The following is a 25,735-nucleotide window of genomic DNA, read 5'->3' as shown; positions in this document are numbered from 1 at the left end:
ACACGAAACCTATTTCGTTCCATTTTGATCCGGCAAACCAACGGATAAACGGGGGAAAAGAAAAGCAGCTTCGAGTTCAGCACCAACCACACAGCCACAGCCACACTCTTATTGTTAATCCACAACAACGAAAATACTATAAACAAATCAAATCAAATTAATCACACAGTGATAATAATTATAATAATTATAATAATGATAATAATAATAATAAGAAGAAAGCACACATCCAAATGCTGTTAGCTCCAAATGAAAATATATAGTATGTAGTAGATTAGATTAGAGTGCATGATGTGCAATGGAATTGATCGAGAATGAGAAGTGAGTATTTCGATAACAACGAAACAACATGAAAATCTGAACTGAGATTCGGACAAAACTAAACAAAATAAACAGGCTCCCTTTAATTTCGTGAATCATCATCTTCGACGTAATCATTTGTGACGAACTCTTAACTAGTCTAGCTAGTAGCAGCTACTTCAGCTGATGATGTTAAGAACTTAAGATCGATGCACATATAACACCCAACAACCTTAACCTTAATTATAAGAGTCCATGAAAAACAAATACCCGGTTTCAACTTTCAATCATTATTAGCTAGAGAGGAGAGAGAGTGAGTGAGAGAGTGAGAGAGAGAAACGTCCTTAGGATCTTGGGGGTGGGAAGAATTGCGTACCAGCCATGAAAGCATTCATCGGAGCCGGGTAGAGTGAAGCGTCAAAAGGGTTTCCAGCTGTTGTGGTTGTGGTTGTGGCGGCCATGAGAGCGAGTGGCCGAGCTTCACCGCCGCCACCGGAGGAACCCTCGCAACCTGCACTGGCGTAAGGACCGTCCACTCCTTGATCGTAGAGAATTCCCTTGAACACGTGCCCTCCTATGTTCACTGCGGTTTGGTACGCGTAACGCTCGTCCGGTGCATCCATTGCACTCACTTTGACGCACCGAAACACCGCTGGCGAGTTCAGCTCCGGTGGAAATTGACCCACCTCCAACCCTAACCAATAACCAACCAACCCACAGATTCATCAGAACCACAAATCAAATTAAACCGTTCATGTAAATCAAAGAAGCTAGTAGCTAGCTAGCTAGCTCCGATTTCTTCTCTCCCTCTAACGGATCACATGGAATTAGATTAACTTATTAACAGTAATGGAATAACAAAGAGAGAGAGTGGAAAAAAAAAAGCAAGGTGGTGATGGGTAACTATGGAAGAGAATTTCACTTTCAGAGTGAAGTGATATGGACCATAGATGTTAGGTATCAGACATAGAAGGCTATACTTGCTTGAGATCTCACTGTATCTTGATCTCTCTAGCAATAATATCTCATCCAATAGACTCAAATACCTATATAGTTTAACAACACGAAGAAGGATTTTCATTTTATGAACTTTTCTATCGTATGTGTATATATGGTGTTTCATCGTAATTTATTCTTTTACCTGTGGTGGTGATAGGAACTGGAGCGCAAGCGAGGGAACCACCGGCTGCAACACCTTCGATACTTTCCCTGTGTCGTTTGGAGTGATCTCCACGAAACTGTGGTGGTTGATTTTGTTGCTGCAACACAGCGAGTTGTTGCTGTCGTTCACGGCGTTTGGCGGCGGGAACCCAAGTGCTCTTAACGTGAGTCTGGCACTGAAACCCTCGACTCTTGCAGCAGGTTCTGCATCTGAGGTGCGAACAGTCTTTCTTGGCCTGGTTGCCACAGTCCTGACAGTTCATCCCGCCGCCTCCGCCGCCTCCCACGCCGCCTCCGCCGCCTCCCACGCCGCCTCCGGACCTCATGACGGTGAAGCCGAAGCGGTTGGACTCATCCGAGAAAGAGACAGAAACGTCGTCGTTTACGTTGTTGGAGGAGCTGTTGTTGGCGGTGTTGTTCCTGCGACTAGGGCCCACACCGAAGGAGTAGTAGTTGGTGAAGTTGTGGTGGTACGAGGATTGTGGCCATATCTCGAAGCCCTTGTTGGTGTTGTAGATCTCGTCGTTAACGTTTCTGAACAAAAATTGACTGTTATTATTATTGTTGTTGATGTTGTTGTCTTCTCTGTGATCCTCCTCGTCTTCTGCTTTGTTATGCCTTCCTCCTAGAGAGAAGAACCCCGCCATGCTCTGTTGCACTCTACGATCCCCAATTCAGAGATAATATCCATATCAGAAAGAAGAACCTTCGCGAATCTTTAAACAGTTCTTCACAGGTTTATATATTTTCAGACACACACCCCGCAACTGTAATACTAATATTTTTGGGTTTTACATATAAAGTGCATCTTTAATAAATTTTCTGACCGATACTAATACTTATTAATTTTCCACCCACTCAAAACCTCTTTTTTTTTCTTTATTTTTTCCTTTGTGGGTCTTGTTGACTCTCACTCTGTCACTGTGCCCAGACCGTGTGGGGGCGTCTCAACTATGATCTTCTGATCTCTTCCTTTTTTTCTGACTAAATCAGAAATTAGGTGCACTTCCCAAATTTCTAAATTCCCATTACTTTCGTTTTTAAACCGTAAAAACTATAATAACCACGTCCTCTCGTTCAATTTTGTTTCTTTCATCAACCCACAAGGTGAGATATTTTAAAAACGAACGTGACAGTAAAATTTAAAGATTAAGTTTTTATTTTTTGGTGAATTTAAACGTTCTGCAGGTTTTGAGGAAAAGTGATATTGAAAAAGAGAGAAAACGAAAGAAATGGTTGGTGTTTGTGTGGCGCAATAATGGCAGGGAATTAGAGTGTCTGCTACGCCGCCATGAGAAGTGGAAGCAGCGAAGAATTAGAAGAGAGAGTGGTTGGGAAATGAAAGAAATGTTATGTTGTGTTGTTGTGTTTGTGCTTACTCAGACTCAAACTGAGAGTGTTTGTTGTGTTGGTGTTGGTGTTGGTGTTTGTGATGTGAGACGGGGGAACAACAAAATCTGGGACTGCCAAGTTCTGAGTCTGGAATTCGATAGATCTGCGGGAATTTTGACCATCGGAGGGTGGACGATGGTCCACGTGTCGCGTCACTGGGTTTTTGTTATTCGTCCTTGCAGCGGAAAACCCGGTGGTACTTTGTCTGAGCGTGGCCATAATTAAGATTGTTTTCTTGCGATATTTATGGTGTGAAGCGACCACATATGATATTCTACACATGACAGCAGAGGAAACCCAATACGCTGCGTCACGCACATGCACTTACCTTCCTCACACGTCCCCATCACCGCTCAATTCTTCCTCCACTTCCCCATCAGACGCCTCTCCCACATCATATTCTTTTTCCACATTCGCTTCCACTTCTCATCATCCATAAAATCAAACATATTTTTTTTTTCAAGATTAATTAACTGATTATTAATAAAGAATAAAATGTAGTGTTTTTTTAATAGCGCGATTTTAATATATTCGTCACGCGTTATTGCGGCGAGGATATATTACCGATTCCGTAATATATAAATTAAAGAATAAAATATTCTTGAAAATATAAATATAAGGATAACGTTTTTCTTAATGTTTGAAACTAACAAGTACCTTCCTAATTTTAAGCAACTACTTCTATGTTAGGATTGATTACAAGTTAATTGAATATTAAAAACATAAAATTAGTTGGGTTAAATTTAGCCTAAGTCGTATTATATATTCACATTTTGATGTTCTAATGTTTCTAAACATTTTATGTGTGTTTTTTCCTCTTCAAAATCGGTATATGCTCATAAAAAGAGTCAAACCCTATATTTTTAAGATTGGATGAAAGTCTTGAGAATTCTCCAATCCTGTCTTAATTCTTATCTTGAAAATTTTTCTCAAGTGGCAAATCTTCTTCCATTTAAATAATTTTAAATAATCTATTTCTTTCATAGGATTAGTTACTTATATTTCCTTAAATTGATGAAGTGAAAAAAATGATAATATATCTTTTTTATCTCTTTCAATTTTCTTTTTCCATTCATCTTTTCTCTCTTTCTCTTACATTCAATTTACTTTGGTGGTTCCATTTTCTTTTTCAAACATGTTAATTAATATATAATTTTTTTTAATTTTAATATATCTTATATATTTGTCACCCCAAAATTCTAATATATCTATTTTGACACTTCTAAAATATTTCTTCAAGATTCATCACCGCATGTTTATCCGAAAATCAGAAAGAGTAAAAGAGATTTTAAGTCTTCTAGAAAAAAGTAATTAAGTGCAAAATTTTAAAACTTAATTGTTAATGCTGACTTTTTAACGACTTTTCTTTTTTTTTTAGATATTTTTTGGGTTAATTATCAAGTAGTTATTAACTTCTTTGGATGTATTAGTGACAGTTTAGTATTTTAAGTAAAAAATTGTGACAATTGCATTCTATAGTCAAGCTTCATAAAACCATCTTGTTATTATGAAATCGATGTTAAGGTATAGAGTTTAGTAAGCAATTTATATTTTTACACCCATTTACATAATTATTTCCTGAATATGTTAAGAGACAATAGTATGAACTAACTATTTTGGTTGTTGATAATAGATAAGATGTTGATGCACGATATCACCCACTTTTTTGTAAATTTCTTTTTTAAAACCTTTGTGAAATTGTGAATTTGATCACGTAAAGTAAGTGGAAATTATTAAATACAACTATTTAGAATTATAAGGAGTGAAATATCATATATAGTTAAAATATTTAGAATTAACAACGTGTTTGAATTATATGAGAAAATGTTAACCGTATAAAAAGTTTTATAAATAAAAAAATGTAAAACAATAACTTTATGATCATTTAAGTCCCTATTTTAAAGTTGGATAAACAATTTTAAATTTTCAACTATATATATAATTAAAATGAATTTGACATATATTATAATTATATTCAACGATTCAAAGTCAATTACGTTTAACTTGGACTTAAGGTGAAGAGGACCAGCCAAATTAAAGAGGTTTCGATTGATTTTATTTGCTTTAATTGGATTAAAATTATATAATAATTAATTTCAGTTTGAAATATAGTTATATATCACTAAATTTAATATAATATTTAGTACTACTACACACTCCAGTAGATTCATTTTGTGTGCGTGGAGCATTGCTTTCAAATTCAAGTTAAAAAATAATGCACTTTTTGTATTAATTTAATATCTTTTTGTGATTTCAATTTCCAAAATTTTCATACGTATTATCCTTCCCTTTTAAAAATCGCAAAAATTTTGTCCTTTTCATTATATCTCCGTTAAATTTCAAATGATATTAATACATTTTGATAGTTCTAAATCAAGTTAAGTTAATTATTTTTCACACAGTGATATTTTTTAGTTAAATTTAGTCTTTTTAATAATTTACGTTTTATTAAATAAATTATATATTATTAAGATGAAAATATTTTATTCTTATAAATATCCTTTAATTACAACTATTTGCAATATGTAATTTTGAGCTAATGCGAACCATATTGTCGATCTGGTTAAAATGGTGAAAGCCAAGGTAAAAGTGTATCTCTAAAACAACAATATGTTAAAAACTAGGAGACAAATTAAAAGATAATTGGAAGAAAAAACGCAATAAGCCAAGAATTTAAAGGGAATGATATCATTGATTGAAGTGAAAAAAAAAAGCTTAAAAAGTTTATCTGTGATGTCACTAATTACTTTGGTTAAATTATAAAACCCATTAATACCATAAAATAAAAATAATTTATTCTCGGGTGTAGTGAGAATTTACCTGCTAGTGTCTGCATTTTCAGATTAATGATATCAACAATTCAAATCCAACCTCGTTTTCAACTCAAAATTCTTGGCGTAATCATTATATGATTGACACTCAATTTCATATTATAATAATCTCACACATATTAAGAAATTTTTTTATTAATTAATAAATAAAATTACTAAAATGTTCTCACATTTACTTAATAAAGATTGATCAGCTTGCTTTACATTTTTCTCAATTTTATTATACATGATTGTTGTGTCATTAAAGACATAATAACTACATCTTTCTATAATACATTTATCACTAGATTTTTTTTATAAATATATAACACACTAAGGGTTGTTTCTCACTGAATTAAGTGGTTTGTAGCTTTTTCGACATAATAGCTAATACTGATCAAATAGTTCAAATAAATATTTATAAAAAATATTGAAATAAAATCATAACTTTTGCATTGAAAACAATAAATGATAATGAATTTACAAAATCATCGAAACAACTTAAATGACACATAATAGACGGGTGGTAAGTAACCAGTGAGCATGAAAGTACTTATCTTATAAGTTTTGAGATTTTATTAGAAATAAAATAATTTAATATTCATTAATTAATATATGAACATGTGGGAATGTAAAATAAATATTTATTTTCTATGATTAATTAAATTATATTCCAAAATTATTTTAGATGAATAATTCGAATTTCAATAAGATCTTTTTTTAAACTATTGATCCTTTTCTTTTAAAAAAAATACTAAGTAGATTTATAAATACAGAAAGGATAAATTAGAAGATAAACAGATATAAATATAAATAAAATATAATTTCAAAAATTATCAATTAAAACTCACTGCAAGATAGTGTTAGAACTGGGCCTTTGAAGAAGATGATAAAGTGAATATATAAAAACGTATAATGGAGAAAGTTAATAACACTCTCATTTTGTCCAAATCATATATCTAATAAATCAATTAACTGATTAAACAATTTGGAGTTCTTAAGATATTCTATATATTAGTTTTTGAGCATGTAATAACTTGAACACTGATAAAAAAGAAAAAAAAAAGCTTAACCATGTTGTTTTGAAGTGAAAAACAATGTTTTAAGTTGAAATTACTCATGAGATTCCACTTTTTCAGTGTACTTGGAAAACCTAATCTGCTTTAGTTAAACTGAGACTTCAATTTTAGGCCTTCCATTGTGGAAGATGCATCACGCATAAACCTCAAACATATATGTTTTTTTTTTTCACGTTTGATGATTACCATATATGTTGGGCGGTGGATATACTTCTCCACGACATGGTTTTTGTTTTATCTTTTTTTGAGGAATCTCATTGACATTGTTGTTGTTGCTTCCATCACTTCCACAAGTCGGGTAAATTCAAGGTTTTCAAATCCTATTTATTTGTCTTTTAAAGCATCACCCATGATCATTATGAGAGTGATGGATAGATAGATAGAAAGAAAGAAAGAAAGAAAGAAGAGTCTGACCTAGTTAACGCGTAACGTAACACACGTTACTTGACGCGTTATGCGAAGACCTACCTACATAATATTAAAGCCAAAAAAAAGTTAAATGCAATGAAATGCCTTTTTGAATGCTATCACACATCTTAAACCATCTTTAATGTCTTTAAATAATGCAGAATTTGTCATTTCATGTGGGTTGACATACATGCATGTAAGTAAATGCCAATAAAACTTTGCTATACTCTCTCAGCTACCCTTCTAAATCTCACAGACAACGTAAAATAATGGAACTGTTTCTTAATTACATTATATTTTAATATGTTTCATGAATCTGATCAGCAAGGAGAGGAGATGAGTACTACTGTCGTATAAAATTAGACACTGTGAATTGACAATGCATGCGTACTTTCAAATACAATATTATAATAATAGATTCATATACGTATGAGATTTTTCACATATTATGTCATTTCAAGTGGGAAAAATCTGGTAAATTCCGAGGGTCATTAATGGTTTGTTCAAAATTCAAATAATAGTCCAAGAGTTTTGGCTGTCATAATGTATTTTTAATGTGCCAACTTTTTTTTCTTGCATTGCTGCTGGATTGAAAGTTGTTTCAGAATATAGAGTAAATCACGTTTTCACAATTTAATTTTGGAAAATATCTCTTTAACAATTTTTTTTTTATAATTTTTTTACAACAACATATGTGGTAGCTTATGATTGGTCCGTTTCAAATATACAGACCAATAAAATAGTGACACGTAGTCTGTTGACAAAAAGTTGTTAAAATATCATGGTCCTTTAATCTTGTCTCTTGTGTCAACTTAGTCTTTTCTCTCCTTAAAATATGTTTGTTTCCGTTTTATACGGTCTAAATCCGAGCGGTGAATACTTGTTAAAGACATTTTGATGCTCAAATTAGTTTTGTATCGCTCATCGATTATAACAATTAAGTCTTAAAAGCTCAATAATACAACCACTTATCTTTTTACTTTTCCTCTCTATTTATAGGTTTTATATTGGACTTCTGCATAGGATTGATCTAATTGTGGTCCAATATTATCTAAACATGTTTTTATTTTGTTAATACGTGAATAAAAAGTTTAAATCGAACAATCTAGATATTGGAACGTCTCGAACATTCAATTCATTGGGTTGTGATTTTTGAAATTGCTTCTTATATGGTTGACCGATCAGGAAAGATGTACCGGTCGTTCCATACATTACAAAAACTTTTAATAAATGAAGTTTTTTGTTTGTATTGATTTCACTTATTATAGTATATCGATAGTAGAAAAACTGATATTGCACTGAGGTATTATTAGCAAAGAAAACGTTGGGGAGAAAGAGTTTCCTTTTTGAAACTGAACAGCATGAATTTGTATGGTGATGTGATGTGGCATGAGTCTGTGGTCACATAGGGTACAGTGTGCATAGCTGGTGAGATATAGTTTGTCACCGAATTTCTAGAAAGAAAAATGGTGCAATAGTAGTAAAGCAAAGTCAAGTAACAGAAAGATTGAGAAGAAAGAAATTTGGAATTGGTCAATTTGTAAGGATGAAGCAGCCTCATGCTCAGCTAGCTATGCTGAGCTAGTTGTCACTTAGAAAGCGAGAGCCACTAACACAACACAACACGAAACAAAACAAACAAATTCAGAATGCACAACACACAACAACAACAACAGTTCAAAACGAAACATCCAAATTAAAAAGGTTGTGTGTGTGTTTTTATTAGAGACAAAGGGAAGTAGCTATAGCAGAGAGGAAGGTTTAATTTAAGTAGCAGTAATTAACAGTGTTGTGTGGGAGCTGTCCACGGGTCTCAGAAATGAAATGAAAATTAAAATCCTCTTTCAAAATGATTCAGTAGCACGTGAACCGCCCCAAAGCGTAATTAATTTAAGACCACAAATAATTGCCTTCAATTATATAACTGGACCATGTAACAACAAAGGACAGTGTCTCATCGGCTGCGTTGCACTGCCGTACGCTAATTCCTTTTCATGTCATATTTCTATTCCGTTTTACTTCTCTTTAAAATCATAACACCCAAATCAAAAAATTACATTAACATTTATGATATGATTCATCGTCGTAACATTCAGTAAATTATATGCATTCGTACTCAATGGTAGGGATTGCAAACGTTGAAGAAGTTTAACTAGTCTGAACATCACTCCCAAATTTAAACCAGATTCTAGAATCGAAGAGAAAATGCTGGTTACAGTTATGCTTTCATATCAGGTAGATTATTTATAAAAAATAAACCTTAAATTTAATTCAATTCTATAATATTTACTTATAAGGTGAAATATTTATTTATTTATATAATATAAATTAGTTTTATATGATTATTAAGGAGTGAACTTTAAATGTAACCTACTCTCATAATATCATTTGTAAAATGAGATTTACATCTACTTATATATTTTCAAATTGATTTTATTTCTAGTCAATATAAAATTTTTATTAATAATTGAAATGAAGTTAAAAATATTTTTTATCACCTAAAAGTGTATACATATTAATATATATATATATATATATATATATATATATATATATATATATATATATATATATATATATATATATATATATATATATATAATTCGATAGGAGATGACTTATATACAGTAAACTTTGTTAAAATAAACTTTAACTCTAAGTGTAATTTAATTTTGTAAAACTTATCTGTGAAATGAAATTTCTGTGAATTGATTTTGAGAAACTTCTAACAATGGTTAAATTTAAATAGTACTTTTTAATGAAAAATTATAATTCATATTGTTATGAGAAGGGGAATGTTTGAGAAACTTGAAGTGGTGGAATGAAATATTGGTAAGAAAAAGTGTAAAAAAAGATGATTTTTTGAATAGTAACTGTGTTAAAAAGCAATGAAAAGTAAATAATGGAGAAGCATAAAAATTAGTTTAGACTTAACCAATGGTAATTTAGTGGGAGTATTATATATGATTAGGAAAGGAAAAGTTAGCATTATAAATAGAATTGTTATTAGGGGCCCGAGGAAAGAAATGATCTTTTTTTCACCAACTATTACTACTACCATTATTTGGCCGCCCCCTTTGTCCACTATGTCACATTCTCGCACTCTCAAGTAACTTTGCAGTGTTTCTCTTTTACTAACTTTTCGTTCTTTTGTTTTTGTTTCTTTCTTCTCTCTGCGGCATTAAAGATGCAGACCAACACTCTTTAATCAATATAATTATGATTAGACTAATTAGTGGCCCAATTCAAAATGCTGCTCTCAATCTCAAACAGGTCAACAATACCTTTTTACAAACACACCACAATCATACTATGCAAATTCTACCTCTAAACAAAACTCCCTTAGCTCAACACCTACCCACCACTTATCAAACTTAATTAATCCCAATCACTCCTTCAATTATAACTAATCACTCACTATTAGTTACACTGCTTCAACATATCATATTAACTAAAAATAATGTCAAATTTCAATTTACAACACAATTTTCTCAGATTCAAATAAACTTAAAAACTTCTTCATAACATAATATCAAAATTTATTTTGTTGAAAGTTTTACATTGGGATAAAGTCAATTTAAAATCTATAAGTGAATATAAAATTCATCTTACAAGTCGATTTTATAAGGTTGAGTCATGTTTAAAGTTCACTTCTTAATATGGTATCAGAGTTATGGTTAAAACTTATCTTAGCAATAATTATTATTTGTTGGACATATTATTTCACCCGCTATCATATCGCTTATGAATATCTAGTTTCATGCACGAGATATATATACCTCGAGAAGAAGAAAGGTGTTGAAAGTTTCACATCAATTAAAGATAAGGTTAATTTAAAGTATATAAGTGAATTTAAATCACACCTTAGAAACTGATTTTGAGAGATAAAGTTATGTTTAAAATCCAACTCTTAATATATTTTAATAAAGTTTATTAAGTTTATCATGTCTTAGAACATGTTAAGGGTATATAGTTTATTTTATAAATAAATTTTGTTAAATTGAATTAGATTTTAAATTATTTTTTTATTACGATATTTTTAGTACGATTTAGTAGAAATAAATTATTAAAAATTATCTAAGGTGGAGAAGTATTATCATGCATGTTATTGGCAGAAGCTGAAAAGAGGTTTTAAGAATGGAGAAGAAGCTGTATTTAGGGTTTCGATGTAACTTTCCTCTTTCTGTATGTTGCAAACCTCTTCTTCCCGATTTAGTGTATATCATGATTGAATTATAGACCGTTTTGAAGGTCGGTTTGGGCTGGCCCAACAAGATAACTTATTTAAGTAGCCATCATTCTTCGTGTCTTTTGTTCTCATCAAACTAATAGTGATAACCATTCAACTTGGTTTGATTTTCTAATAATAAACATATAAATCAAATGTAGTATTATTTAGTTTTATTTTAATTTAATGTAAAATTTAAATAAATCAAATTAACATTTTTAATTTGGTTTGAATTCTTTTTTATCATTATACAATTATTAAATAAATAATTATATTATATCTTTTTATGATTGTTCTGATATTCATAATTTTAATTTTCTCTCGTATTCATAACTAAAATACACGATCAAATAGTTAAAAATTATAATACAATTTTGTTATCATGTATAAGTATTATATTTAAATAAAATAAACGGTTTGATTATATGGTGTTCATTTTCAAGCGGAATTTTGAATCGAAATTCCTTAATTAAATTAATTTTGATTATTTCGCATTTTTTTAGTGGTATTTCATTCTTTTTTGGATGGATTTAATTTTAAAGAGGCATATATTTAAGTTGTGAATTACACATAAGGGAAGACGATGTGTGACAAGTCTAGTTACTAACCCTAGCTAGTTTCCTGTTTTACCATTCTTACTTTTCATAAAGGGTTTTATTATCTCTTTTATTTGCTTTTTATGTCACTTTTTTTCATTTATTTATTCTGAAAACCCTTTAGAGAAAGAGTTGATAAAGCAATTCATCGATCACATTCTCTATTATATATATATTAGTTTATGAAAACAAAATAATTTTAGTTCAGTTCAGAAGAACTTTGGGTCTCTAAAGTTTTGCTGTTGTAAGTTCAAATTCTAGAAAGTGTGATTTTAATATTATTGATACGATAAGTACAATGAAATAATTTAATTAAATATTCATAGGAATATTAAACATGTTTATAAGAAATTAACACTGGATTCATCCAAAATATTACTGATAAAAGCCAACTTCAATTTTTTATTATAAGACAGATAGTTTATCCACCTACTAATCCAAATTTAATGCACAAATCTTCTTTTAACTTATCATTAATACTTCTTCACATTACTCTTAAAATCATAAATAAAAGTATGTATATTTCAATATTCTATATACATAATAATATAAGTATCACATACCTCAAATATTTATACAAGAATGTAATGTTTAGATCCAAAAACTCTTTTTATTTAGAACTTTATTTGACATACTATATTCTAAAAAAATGTTATGAGGTAATAATATGATTTTTTACTATTTTGTTTTATTTTAATTAAATAATTTTATAAATCATTTAAATAATTTATTAATCAATGAAAACAGTTCCACAATGCATAATTTACACTAAAATAAACAAAAGACACAGAATTTGTATGGTTTGTTCATTACATTATTACATATGAAATTTTAAATTTAAAACTATATATCAATTTAACTGTTGGTGTCAAACATTTTGTAAAAAAAAAAATTATTGAATTGGGAGTAATGATATGATTTATGATGGGTTGTGCATGTTAGATTCATTTTTTCATCTCTCTCTCAGACAATATATGAATTTGAAAGTTTTATTTTAGTTATGAAGGTGAGAAAATTATTTAAAAAAGAGTATTATCCTAGTGGTCACTCATTCTTCCAATGTGAAGAACATTGTGAGCAAATTCTATATGATTATAGAATATTTCTCAAAGACAATATTTCACTCGAACAATATTTGTTGGCATTTCAGGGCATGTTTTATTTGTTAAAGAGTATTTTTGGATGTTTGTGGACCTAACATAATCTATTGTATGTGAGTATTGAGAGATATTCAAAATCAAACATTTAGACTATTCATCTTCTAAAATATATAAAGGATATTAAGTGGTGAAAAATCATCATAGATATTATAAGCTATTTTCAATATGTACTATATATCTTAATTATACGTGAGTTGTAAATTCGAATTAAAATTATACAACATAAGACATTCTGATATCAAATTGTTCATGATAAAAGGGAGAGTTTTCTTAAGATTGGTAAAGTTTTTTTAATGATGAATTTGTTTATGTTCTTCCTTAAGTGATTAGACTGTTAGATTAGATTAAATTCTATGAAAAATCATGTGAGATAGATGATTGGTTGGATAGAATAAAAAATCTGATCTTAGACTAAAAATTGTACAAATTTAGTGTTATGCTACTATCTTAATCGATTAACTATATTTCATAATTGATTAAAATGGATTAGAGGCACATTAGAAAAATGCTTTCTGTTTTGGTTGATTAAGAAATTAACCTAATCAATTAAAACAGAGTGTAAAACCTAATTGATTATGAAAATAACATAATTGATTAAATGCATTAGGTTGGTGCATAGACTATATATATGTGTTCCAAATCATTTTCAGACACGAAGAACATTATGTTTTTTTACCAAATTGAAGCAAGAACAAATTAAGTTGTCTTGAAATAATCTAGGAGCCATCAATCATAGTTTTGAAGAAGTTCAAAGAAAGTTGTTGTGTTTGTATTTGTGAAATCTTCAAGACAGAAGGGTGCCCATGCGAGCTTGCGAAGTAATGGCGCTCAGCGCCCTTAGAGGGGGCGTCCAAACGAGACTGCGAGGCTGATGGCGCTCAACGCCCTCTGCTAAGGGCGCTCAGCGCGAGCACACCTGAAATCAGCTTTTGTGCAGGTGGCGCTCAGCGCCCCTGGGGCCCTCAACCTGACTTTGCTGCACTGCATCTTTTTCTCTTTTTCTGTAGATTTTCTTACTTCTGTGGTTGGTTCAGTTCTTTACATTGTTGGAGATTCTTCCAAGCACATTTTAGCTACAAAATAAGGGGATTAGTGATGAATTTATATCAATGTAGCCCAAAATATAAATAACATTAAAATAAGATAAAAGACAGGATTTAAGCAAGTAATAAGCTAGAGGGGAGCTGATTGTGTCTCTAAAATGAACCTCAGATAATGGTAAGAATTATCTTTATGAGAGATTATTCTATTGTTGACTGTTATAAAATAGTGAATTCCATCGAACTCAAGTTGTTGGAGGATGATTAGATGTAGACTCGATTGAGAGTCAAATCAGTATAAAATTGTTGTGTTCTTTTGTTTTGTTTCTGTATTTACTTTGTTAATTAGAAAACCTTTTAAGAACAACATCAATAACTTAAATTTTTAAAGATTTTCAAAATTTGATTCTAATCCCATTCACGCCCTCTTGAGATTAAGAGGGTTTACATTTTAAAACAATTAATAAACAAATTATTAAAATGTTAAATATTTTTACAGAATCTAAACTTTTATTTAAAATTGGATTCTAAACTTGAATGTAAACTTTGGAGAACAAATTATAGTGAAACATTAATGAATTCTAATTTCACATCAAAATTTAAGCATTAAAAATATATTTAACCAGTTATTAAATTATATTTTTACTATTATATATATATATATATATAATATTGATCATAAACCAGTTACAAAATTAAGAAGTTTCCTTATCTTATACTCTCTCTAATTAAAAATCTAAATTATTGAGAATTTAAAATTAAATTAAATACTTACAAAATCAATTTAAAAATTGGTGGAAAAATGTCTTGAGTTTTAAATTAAGAAAAAGAAAAAAAAATGCAAATTCTTTTTATTGATTTTATTTTATTTGGCATATCAAATGGTTGGTTTAATTAATTTAAAGTTTTATTTATTTTGACCTTCTTGTAATTAGATAAATAGTCACTTCAGTGCAATATATATATATATATATATATATATATATATATATATATATATATATATATATATATTAATGTAATAAAATAAATAATAACTTTGTTAGTTTTATTTTTGTTAATAGTTTAGATAATTGAACAAGTGTCTAGCATTTAATAGTTATAATGCGTGTTTAGAAAATTAATGATCCTAATTTTAAAAGGATCACTAAAAATTCTAAATTTTACAAAACAAGATGTAAACAGTATAACAAGAGTAAATTTCAAAGTTAATTATATGTTGATGTTAATTTTCTCCTAATAAACACGCACGCCAATTATAATAAATAAAAATAAAACACATAGTTCCATTATCTTAATTATAAATAAAATATTCAACTAAAACTAACAAAATTAAAGTTTTTATATGAGAAATAGTATTTATTTATTGAATTAGAAATAAAATAATATTTATTTATTGTATTACATATATTTTAAGATTTTGTAAGAAAAAAAAAACTATCTTATGTAAGTTGTAAATTAGTATTAAAATTATAAGACATAAGACATTTGTGATATCAAATTTATCATAAGCAAATTATTAAAGAGTTAAAGAAATTTATTTATATTCTAAATGTTGATATATTTTTGTTACTAATTTTTATAAATAGATGACATAGTCTTCCTAATTTAATGTTATTAACTTTTTTACGTATCTAAATGATATTTTATACTAACATTTAAGCTAGAATGTGTCAAATATTATAAATAACTTAATTGATAATTGTCTAACATGTAAAAAATGTAACATGGTTAGATTGAAAAATGATATTTATTCAGTTTTAAAATTTGAAAATCTAAACATGCTAAAATAAAAACAAATTTTAATTTTATAGATTAAAAACATATTTAATTTATTATTAAATTATTTTTTTAGGATAATTTATATAAGATTAATTAATTAATCGTTTATATATATATATATATATATATATATATATATATTAGTTAAATATATTGATCATATATTAAAATAAGAAGTTTCTTATTTTATACCTTGAGTTTTAAATTAAGAAGAAGAAAAAAATGAAAATTTATTTTTATTGATTTTATTTTATATGACATAAGCAAAGGTTGTTTTAGATTAATTCAAAGTTTGATTTATTTTGATCCTCTTATAAATAAATAGTCATTTCAATGCAATATATATATATATATATATATATATATATATATATATATATATATATATATATATATATATATATATTGTTTTAATGCAATAAAATAAATAATAGTTTTAGTAGAAAAGCTTTAACTTAGTTTCTTTTTAATGGTTCAGGTAATTGAACATGTTTCTAATATTTAGTAACTGTCATGCTTGTTTAAAAAATAATTATCTAAAAATGCCATTAACTTTAAAAGGACCTCTAGAAAGTGTAAATGTACAAAACAAGATACAAAGACTATAACACATGTAATAAAGAGTAAAATTTCAAAGTTAATTATATATTGATGTTATTTTTTCTTAATAAATACGTATGAAAATTACTATAAAAAAATGCATTGTTCAATTATTTTAATTATTAACGAAATTAAACTAAAACTAATAAAATTAAAGTTTTTATATGAAAAATAGTATGTATTTATTGTATTACAAATAAAATATACCCTTATCGTACTGAATTCAATCGTTATTCCTCACCATTTTATTCATATATTAAATCCAACTTTATTTAATCATAATTGGATCAGTAATTTATAAATGAATTATACCTCTATTCACTTATTAACCCATTCAATATTTACCTTAGAAAAAACTAGTTCAATATTTAAAGCGTTAGCTTTTAATCAAGCATGAATTACGAAAAGTAAGGAAAAAGATATTTATAAAAATTGTTATATAAAAACATGTTCCAAAATTTATTAACGAGATAAAAAGTACAATCTTTCGTAGAATAATTTAACTAATGTTTTTTTTAATAAAATGTATCATCCATTAAATTAAAAAAAAAATCAGTATTTATTTGACAAAGGAAATAGATTTGTTTACCTTTTATAGAAATTGTCATTCAAATTGACATGAATTAGGGAGGGGAGATATCTTATTTTATTATGTTTTACTTTATAAAATCTAAATAACTTTGATAAAAAAAAGTAATAAATAATTTTGTCTTTCTGTTTGTTTATTAATAATAGTATTTTGAAGTAGAAACGTTATCCTTACGATTTGTAGTAATGTTATCCTTTTGAAGAATCCAAACGTGTCCCATCGCAGAATCCCGTTTTCCTCTCTCTCGAGCCTTGTGCTTCTTTTCTTCCATTCAAACTTCAGATGCTATGCTCCAACTTTATCATCACATCCATGCATCACTCATATCTTATCACATGTTTTTTTTTTAAATTTTAATTTCTTTTCTTAAAAACGTGATGAAAAAGTACTCAAATTCACATAAACATATATAAGTTAAGAAAAGTAATTTTTTATTTAATATATGTAATGTTACATAGAAGTCTTACGTTGGATGGTCCCCATGTTCCAATAGATATAGTTATAGTTATGTTATAGGGTTGGTCCAAAATCCAAATGACCTTGCATGTGACTCAAATGATGGTACATAAGAACATAGATTATAGCAAAATTATTGTTACACACTATTTTTTTAGTGTAAATAAATGAATAAATAATATGATAATATGTGATGTGATGTAATTAAAGGGAAAAAAGTGAAAGAAAAATAAGAATATTATCGAAAGTGTACGATCGTTGGCCTCTCAGCCGATAAATTGTCATCATGTCTCAACCAAGGTAACACAAAACTTTACTCACAATGTCTTTTCTCTCTTTTTCCTTTTCCTTTTCTTTAGTTAAAAAAATACTCAAAATAAACATTTTCTTATGTCTTCCTTACGTTATCATTCACGACAGAAGAAGAAAGAAGCACAAAATAAAATATTCTTTTTTCACCCTTTCTGATTTATGTTCAAGTGCTGTGTACCCTAAGTTATGAATTGTGCATATATTTATAATATAAAGTTTATCACAACTCATATGTCAAGGAAAAATTAGTTTAATAAAGTTGGGAGAAAATGAATAAATCCAAAGTTTAGCCTAATGAGCTGAGATTTTGTAGTATGTGATGTCCTTAAAGTTTTCTATTTGATTTTATCAATGACCTAATGAATTGAGATGTTTATGTTATGAGTCGTGTCATTTTAAGGAAATTAGTGATAAACAAAGAATTATTAATGAGATACGAAAAAGTAATGAGTATAAAATGAATCATCAAACGTAAATAATTATAATTAAAATACATAAATAAAGAGGAAAGTTTTAATAAAAATAGTAGAGTAAAAATATTTTTTAGTTTGCAAAAACAATATTTTCATATAATTTATGTGTTTCTACTCTCTTTTCCAAACCATATATTCGAACACAAGTTTTTTTGGTTTTTTTAAGACCAGACATGCTTTACTTTTGCCAGATAAAGAAGTTCTTGTCATGCATCTGCATTTTTTTCATCTATAATCTGTTGCTCAATTACAACTAGAGCTGTTATTATGCTGTTCAATGCAGTTAGTGTATTAATGATATATTCTTTCTGCTATGACGATACTGATCAGGACCACTTTCTATGTAATATGCATGATGATCCATCTGTAGATGATAAGTGCCTTGCTTTTGGTAACATTTCACGGAGAAGAAAAGCTATATATTGGATGAATTATCTATCCATGCACAGAATTTAATGCCTTATTCTGCTTGGTAGGGTTTCTTATAATGTTAAATTGCATTCTCGTTGTTATAGATTTTTCTGATATGACTATTTTAGAAATATATATTGCCTCAATAACATGTAAGGTGAAGTTTGATATATTTATATACTATAATATTGTTTTCTTTCTGGTTTGACCTAAGATTTTTAATATATATATTTATGTGAGATTAGACATTAACTAATAATTTAATAAAAACTCTATGAATGATACAATAAATTTAATAAATAACAAATTTTCATATAACAAAAACATGTAAGATTAGACATTGATAATTTAATAACGACTCGATAAAAATGATACAATAAGTTTAATTAATAATAAATTATCAGATAACGAATACACAATAAGTTCAATCAGTAACAAATTTCGTTAAAAAGTGATATCTTGGACATAACTAACATGTTAGAATTACATAGAGATGAAATAACATTAAAACTAATTATGCATATAATTGATATTTATATGTTATGTAAATTGAAAAGTTCTATTTCTTAGGTGTTGTAGGATGATTGTTTCTTGACACGAGGCTTCATTGTTCAAATGATTGTTTGATCTTTACCATCATTCTTGCTTTAAAATTGAACTTAAAGCACAGGGTATTGCTGAGCTTCTGCTTTATTCACGCCTCAAGTCCAAAGGATTTTTGTGGCAAGAAATGGTGTTTGAGATGTGACTAAAAGCAATTTCTAAGCTCACGCCTAATAGCTTAAACTTTTGGGTTGATTGCATCTTTGCATTTTCCTCTTTTCACTATTCTCTCTTCCTTTATTTCCTTTTCTATTCTCTGTCATTATTTCTATGTTCTCCTTCTTTTGTCATTATTCCTTAGCCTTCTTCTCTGTGCTTCTCCTTTTTACTTTCACATGCAAATTGCAAATATCTGTTTAAGCTTCTCATGTTTTCATATTAATTAATTACGTTGATTCGGTGAATATCTTGTAAGAAAAAATCTTTAGCTCGGTAAAGAGACAAGAACTGTTAGAAGATAAAAGAGTGAAAAAGAAAAAAATAAAAAAGAAGTTTTTTATTAAAACGAAACAAAGTGGAAATAAACAAATAAATACAAATATTTAATTGGTAAGAAAATTAAAAAGAAAAACACTTTTTAATTGACATTTTATCAAACCTGATTAATTACTAAGTTTGGTAACTGCCAAAAAAATTTGACTTCTTGTAATTTGGCATGGTTGCACAAACCATTAGCATCTTCTGTCATTACTCACATCTGTCCAAAATTGAAGGTAACACATTTTGAATTTGTGGCTGATGGTCTGAAAGACCAATCTTTTGGACCTTACAGACATGTCAGAATTGACTAAATTTAGGCCCAATCATCGGTGCTAACGTTGTCACAAAAAAACAAAAACTGTTCCTTTGTTAGCGTTGTCCCAAGTTTGTTTTGTGTATTACAAATTTAGCGTTGATACAAAAAAAATTGGATAGGACTCTACCCCTTAATAAATAATCTAGACCTACAATTATAGGTTTAATCATTACCTTCATCAATGAATATGAATTTATTCATAAAATTAAGGTTATCATTGCGTTAAACCATCTATAAGATATATAACAATGAAGATTTTAAAAAACAATTATACAAAATTTTAGGATTTTCAACACAATATATATATTTTGAATATAAAATTAGATTTAATAGCGATTTAATAGTGAGTAAAATAATATAATCAACATAATAAATATTTTGATAACGAATGACATAAACTTAATGAAAAGTAAGATAAATTTTAATTTATGACTATAATATTTTGTAATTCTATAATCTGAATTATAAAAATGAAATTTATATTGTAAAATCAACTTCTCTATAGGACGTAGAATTTCCAACCATTTCAAACAAAATCCCATAAATGTAAGCATAAATGTAAGTATGAAACCCTAATCATAACTACTGTGTAGGATAGGGTGACTCTCAAATGGTCTATCTGTGTGTATTAAATAAGGGTATGGTGGAAAGGATAAGATATGTTGTTCACTGTGCTATTACGCCACCTTCATGCAAAAGCATGTCTTCCCATTCCTCTATCTGATCCTCTCCATTGAAATTTATTATTAGACTGTGCACTAATTCTATCCAATCCATCTATAACTTTCAAGCATTTATGGAACAAATCAAATCATTTTAATGGTTAAAGTTTCATCTAATGAATATTTCTCAGAATAAAAATCTGAACTCATGAAAAAAAAAAATTCTTGATCAACCCGAACTTATATTGCGTAGACTACAATCCAACTTGATTTGTAGTTAATATTCCTATATGCAAGAGAGGAAATTTGAAGGGGAAAGAAAACTAAACCCCGCCATCGAATAAGGAATATTGAACTACTTGATTTTTGGTGATTATAAAGAATCTAAGTTGAATATATATTTAAACCTTATATAAGAAAAAAAAATCTATACATCTATTATTTTTAAGATTTTGGATTAAAAATTAATATGAATTTAGTTTAGATTTTATTATTTTTTATGAATTCGCATAAATGATTAATTGGGTATAGTTTTTGTTATTTAGGGTTGTTATTTTCATTTGACATATTTGGAGTGAGAGATTATTGGTATATACAATGATTAGTTGTTGCTATCACAAAAATTTACGAGGGATCATTTCTTCAGTCAACGCTTTTGTTAAGTGTTGGTTGTGGCAAGCACTCAATTATTGGTATAAAAAATTAGGTTATGTGAGAGAGAAAGAGAAATTGCATTTTGCAAGTGATTTTGGAGACAGAAGATTAGAAGAGGAGAAAAGAATGATAAAAATATTTAATACCATAATTAAAAGTAATGGCGGTGGTTTTTTTATATTTAATATTGTTTTATGGAAAGTGTAATAATAAGAGACACCCTGGCAAGAGTGGGCAAGTTGAGGGATGCTTTGTGTCGTAAAGTGTAAAAAAAACATTATCCGAGGCATAGTGTAGTGTCTGAGGTTTGAATTTTATGATTGAAGAATTCACATAAAAGATAATGATGGAAGAACCAGAACAATGTATAATGCGTATAAAATAGGAAGAACCTATTCATTTTCAATATTGCAACAAGTGAAGAAGCTGGTGTAGTCAATGTCATCAAAGAATATTGTTTATTTGTTTGTTCCTAAGTTAATGTTTTTGTTTTTTTTTTTTTTACTTTCAAAATAATGGATTATCAATGTGATGATGAATATTGGTATCTAGTTAATTTCAAAATAATTTGATGCTTAATATTTCTAATGATTTCATAAACCACATACTTAATGTAACTAGACATCAACAATGTATGTATGTTAATTAAAAATAAGAAAAAAATAAACTTATAGCATTACCTTAAGTATTAGCAATGTTCACTCGTGAATCTTTTAACTTGGACAATTTTTGAGGAAGTAAATTCTAAAAAAATCATTATCAATATATACGGATATAGAGTCAATTATTTGACTTAAAGATTGAGAATAATTGTCATTTTCAATCAACCAAAATTTAAAAAACAAAGGAGATTATTGATATTAGTTTGAAATTAGACACAAATTTCTAAGGGTTTTGGTTAGTGCAAATAAGTACTATTTTATTTAATTTTTGAAATTAAAACAAAGTTTGTTGTGTCATCTTTACATGTGTCATCATATGTGGTGTTGTTTCTTCGTCTATTTATTCTTTTTGAGAAACATATCATACATCTATCTTGTTTTGCAATATGTTATGCTTGATAATTGCCAAGATTTATTAGAATCTATCATTTGTACATCTTATATGCATGATCGAAATTTCCTAAAGAATAAATACTTTATTCATTTGTGTGCCTAGTTTACAAAAGTATCTCACAACGGAGTTTTTCAAAAGATATGTTTTTCCAATGCAATAAAGTTTATGCATACTTTAAGTGTAATATTTATGTTATCGAACATAAGATAAGGCAACACTTGAATGCATAATACACGTTATCAAATTAATTTCTTTTAATCTTGTTTTTATTGTTTTGCATATGTTATGATATTTGTTTTTATTCTGTTTTCTTCTTTATGTTTGTTACTTTCTTTCATCTATATATATAATCCTCTGCATATTTCACAATAAATAAGATTAATCTTTTTCAATCTTCTGTTATTATTTTGTTAATATACACTTAAATGTACGATAAAAGAGTATAATAAATTACAAAATATTTAATCAAAAAAGTCTAAGATCAGAATAACTTATATTGCAATATTTGTAGTTCTATGTCAAGAATTAAATGTATTATTTTATTAATGATATATTATGCAGGATAATTTTAAACAATTTGTAAAGTAAAATTTAACATATATGATTAAGATTAAGATGGTAACGTGGATATGTAAAAAAAAAACGTCGGTGTGCTGAATATTTTGACTCATTAACCTGCTTAGGTCTATTCATATAACCTGAGTGTGTGGATTAATATTGGAGTCGGACGAGTACATTGTGTGAATTTTTCTCCAAGTATGTTTATATAATTTATGATGTGTTCACTAATATGAATATTGTATGGATTTATAATTAATTAGGTTTTTTTGGATGATTCTTTATAAGTTTTTAGTTTTGTTTGACAACTTTAGTTACTTGGAATTTTCGTTTTGATTGTTGTTTCAGTTACATACATCACTTATGAAAATTTTCTGATAGATACACATATACTTAAAAATTAAATATTATAAAAGTATAAATATTACTTATTTTAAAAAATACACATATAGAATTTATTTTTTCTGCCAATTTAATTAAATTAAAATAAGGTTATCAAAATTTGTTATAACTAAAGGAAATAAATTAAAAATAAATAATTCCTCATTCGAGCCTACTTATAAACTTATCATGCCAAATGTTATATATGACGGATGAAAGAAATTAATCTACATTTTATATGGGAGACGGACCAAAGCGGGATGGGTCAACCCATATTACCATTCCTACATATTATACTTTTAAAATTCTAGTAACCTTACCACACTCGTTACAAAAAAAACCTAAATTTATTAATGGTCAATACGCATTTGAAATTGTAAGATTTTGTCCATAAAAATGTTTTGATAATATTTATTGCCTAAGTCTTCGATAATTATTGATAGATATGTCTTAGTAATTATCGACAATTACCAATAAATATATATATCGGTAATTATCGACAAATATATCCATTTGTAATTACAAATGGACTTATCTCTCGATAATGACATGACTCAAGCACTACAAAAAAGATGGGCATTACCGAAGGTCAGAAGCCCTCGGAAACAGTCCAAAACCGTTGGTAAAAGGTAATTACCTCGGTAAATCCCTTGTCGCTAACATTTACCGAAGGCTTTTGTCCTTCGGTAATTACCGAGGGCCAAAAGCTTTCGGTAATTACCGAGGGTCAAAAGCCTTCGGTAATTACCGAGGGCCCAAAGCCTTCGGTAATTACCGAAGGACAAAAGCCTTCGGTAATTACCGAAGAGCTGAAAAAAAAAGTATAAACTCAATCTAGAACCATGAACTGGGATTGAAGATTTCTATCAACAGAGTTCTAAGAATGAAACAGATGAGAATTCTGAGCAAAATGTATGAAGCACAAACTGGTCATATACCCTCCAAGTAATTAACAATGATTTTGGATGATACAAAGCAGATTGTGGTCCTATGTTGCGGCATTATTGGCAAGATTGCTCCATATCACAGACACTCCTCCAACAGGCTTCTTGTCTTTCAATTGATAGAAGGTACCAGCTAGCTCCTAAAATCTTCAACCAAAACAAAATGAATATTAGTAAAGTATGCTAAATTTTCTTTATTGATATCATTGATGTCATAATCTTGTAAATGTAAAACTAGATTTTCCTCAACAAAAATGTTAAGAAAATTGTAAAGAATAAAAAGGAAAAGGCTGGCACATATACAGTGGGAGTGGTAAGGTGAATTTGCTTGAGCAACAATCAAGGAAATGCAAGTTTCAATATACTCACATGGCTAGCCAACATGTACAGAACCAAGTTGTAAATAGCCCCTGCCCATGCTGTTTCTTTCACAACTCCCGTAGCTTTTACAATTTGGGATGAAAGTGGAAAAATCAGAAACAACCTTGGTAAATATTGAAAAATGATGATAAAGCGAAGCACATTCTTTGTGTTTGCCATGGTTGAACCTCCGAGATTGGGGATCACAATCCAAATTAACACCTGTGGCAAACATAACAACATCAATTTTACCTATCAAGTCAAAGAAACACCTTGGCTTCCATCAAGATAAAGGAAAAAGTATAGTAATTTACCTGAGGAAGAGGCAATGCAGCAATGAAGTCTAGACCAAAACCCTTTCTCAGGTACCTAGTAGCTATCTTGGTAGTGCCTATGACAAGTTCTCCCCTCCCAAATACCCGACAAGAAGGAGCAACATAAGCTGTTCGAAACTTCATGAGAATCTGAATCATGTAAAACACATCTGCCATTGATCTTATCATTGTGAGGAAAACTTCAAGTGTTGTTCCAATATCAATGCACACTTCATCTCGAACTAGTGGCAAATAAAAGAACAGAGGGTCCACAAACAAAGAAACTAGACATACTACCAAGAAAATTTTGTTCCATCGGTTAATGGTTTGTCCCCAGGGATCTAATAGTGTTTTTTTTCTAACTCTCTCGTAATCCTCTGAGAATACTCTCGACAATACTCTAGCCTTCAAGAACTTCCTTGTTTTCGTCAGACCCTTTTTACCCCTTATCTCAGCTAATCGTGTTCCATTGTTCCTGATTCCCTTGCCACTATTTGCAGTCGCAATTTTACCAATTCAGGGTCATCTTGAAATCTGTAAAGTGAAACTTTACATTAGAGGCTAATAGTATAGATTATGAAAATCACTTTGAAAGACAGCAGCAATTATT

The 25,735-nt window shown here is 28.7% G+C and overlaps 1 protein-coding gene across 1 annotated transcript; it reads right to left on the bottom strand.

Annotated features, from left to right (window-relative positions):
• Positions 1 to 380: 380 nt before the first annotated feature.
• Positions 381 to 2,388, bottom strand: LOC108337617 (protein EXPRESSION OF TERPENOIDS 1). The gene is made up of 2 exons (XM_017574178.2): positions 1,442 to 2,388; positions 381 to 994 (listed from the first exon to the last, which is right to left on the bottom strand). Exons 1-2 carry the CDS (start codon positions 2,106 to 2,108, stop codon positions 645 to 647), a joined length of 1,017 nt encoding a protein of 338 aa, XP_017429667.1. The 5' UTR covers positions 2,109 to 2,388; the 3' UTR covers positions 381 to 644.
• Positions 2,389 to 25,735: the final 23,347 nt, after the last annotated feature.

Source organism: Vigna angularis, chromosome 7 (genome assembly GCF_016808095.1).
Source record: "Vigna angularis cultivar LongXiaoDou No.4 chromosome 7, ASM1680809v1, whole genome shotgun sequence".
NCBI classification, from domain to species: Eukaryota; Viridiplantae; Streptophyta; class Magnoliopsida; order Fabales; family Fabaceae; genus Vigna; species Vigna angularis.
Note: the sequence above shows the minus strand (reverse complement) of the source record. Positions and strands in the feature narration are given on the sequence as shown.

Coding starts and splice junctions, on each gene's coding strand:
- LOC108337617 (XM_017574178.2), bottom strand. CDS start 2,108: ATGGCGGGGTTCTTCTCTCTAGGAGGAAGGCATAACAAAGCAGAAGAC. Junction 995..1,441: donor AGTTCCTATCACCACCACAG/GTAAAAGAATAA, acceptor GTTATTGGTTAG/GGTTGGAGGTGGGTCAATTT.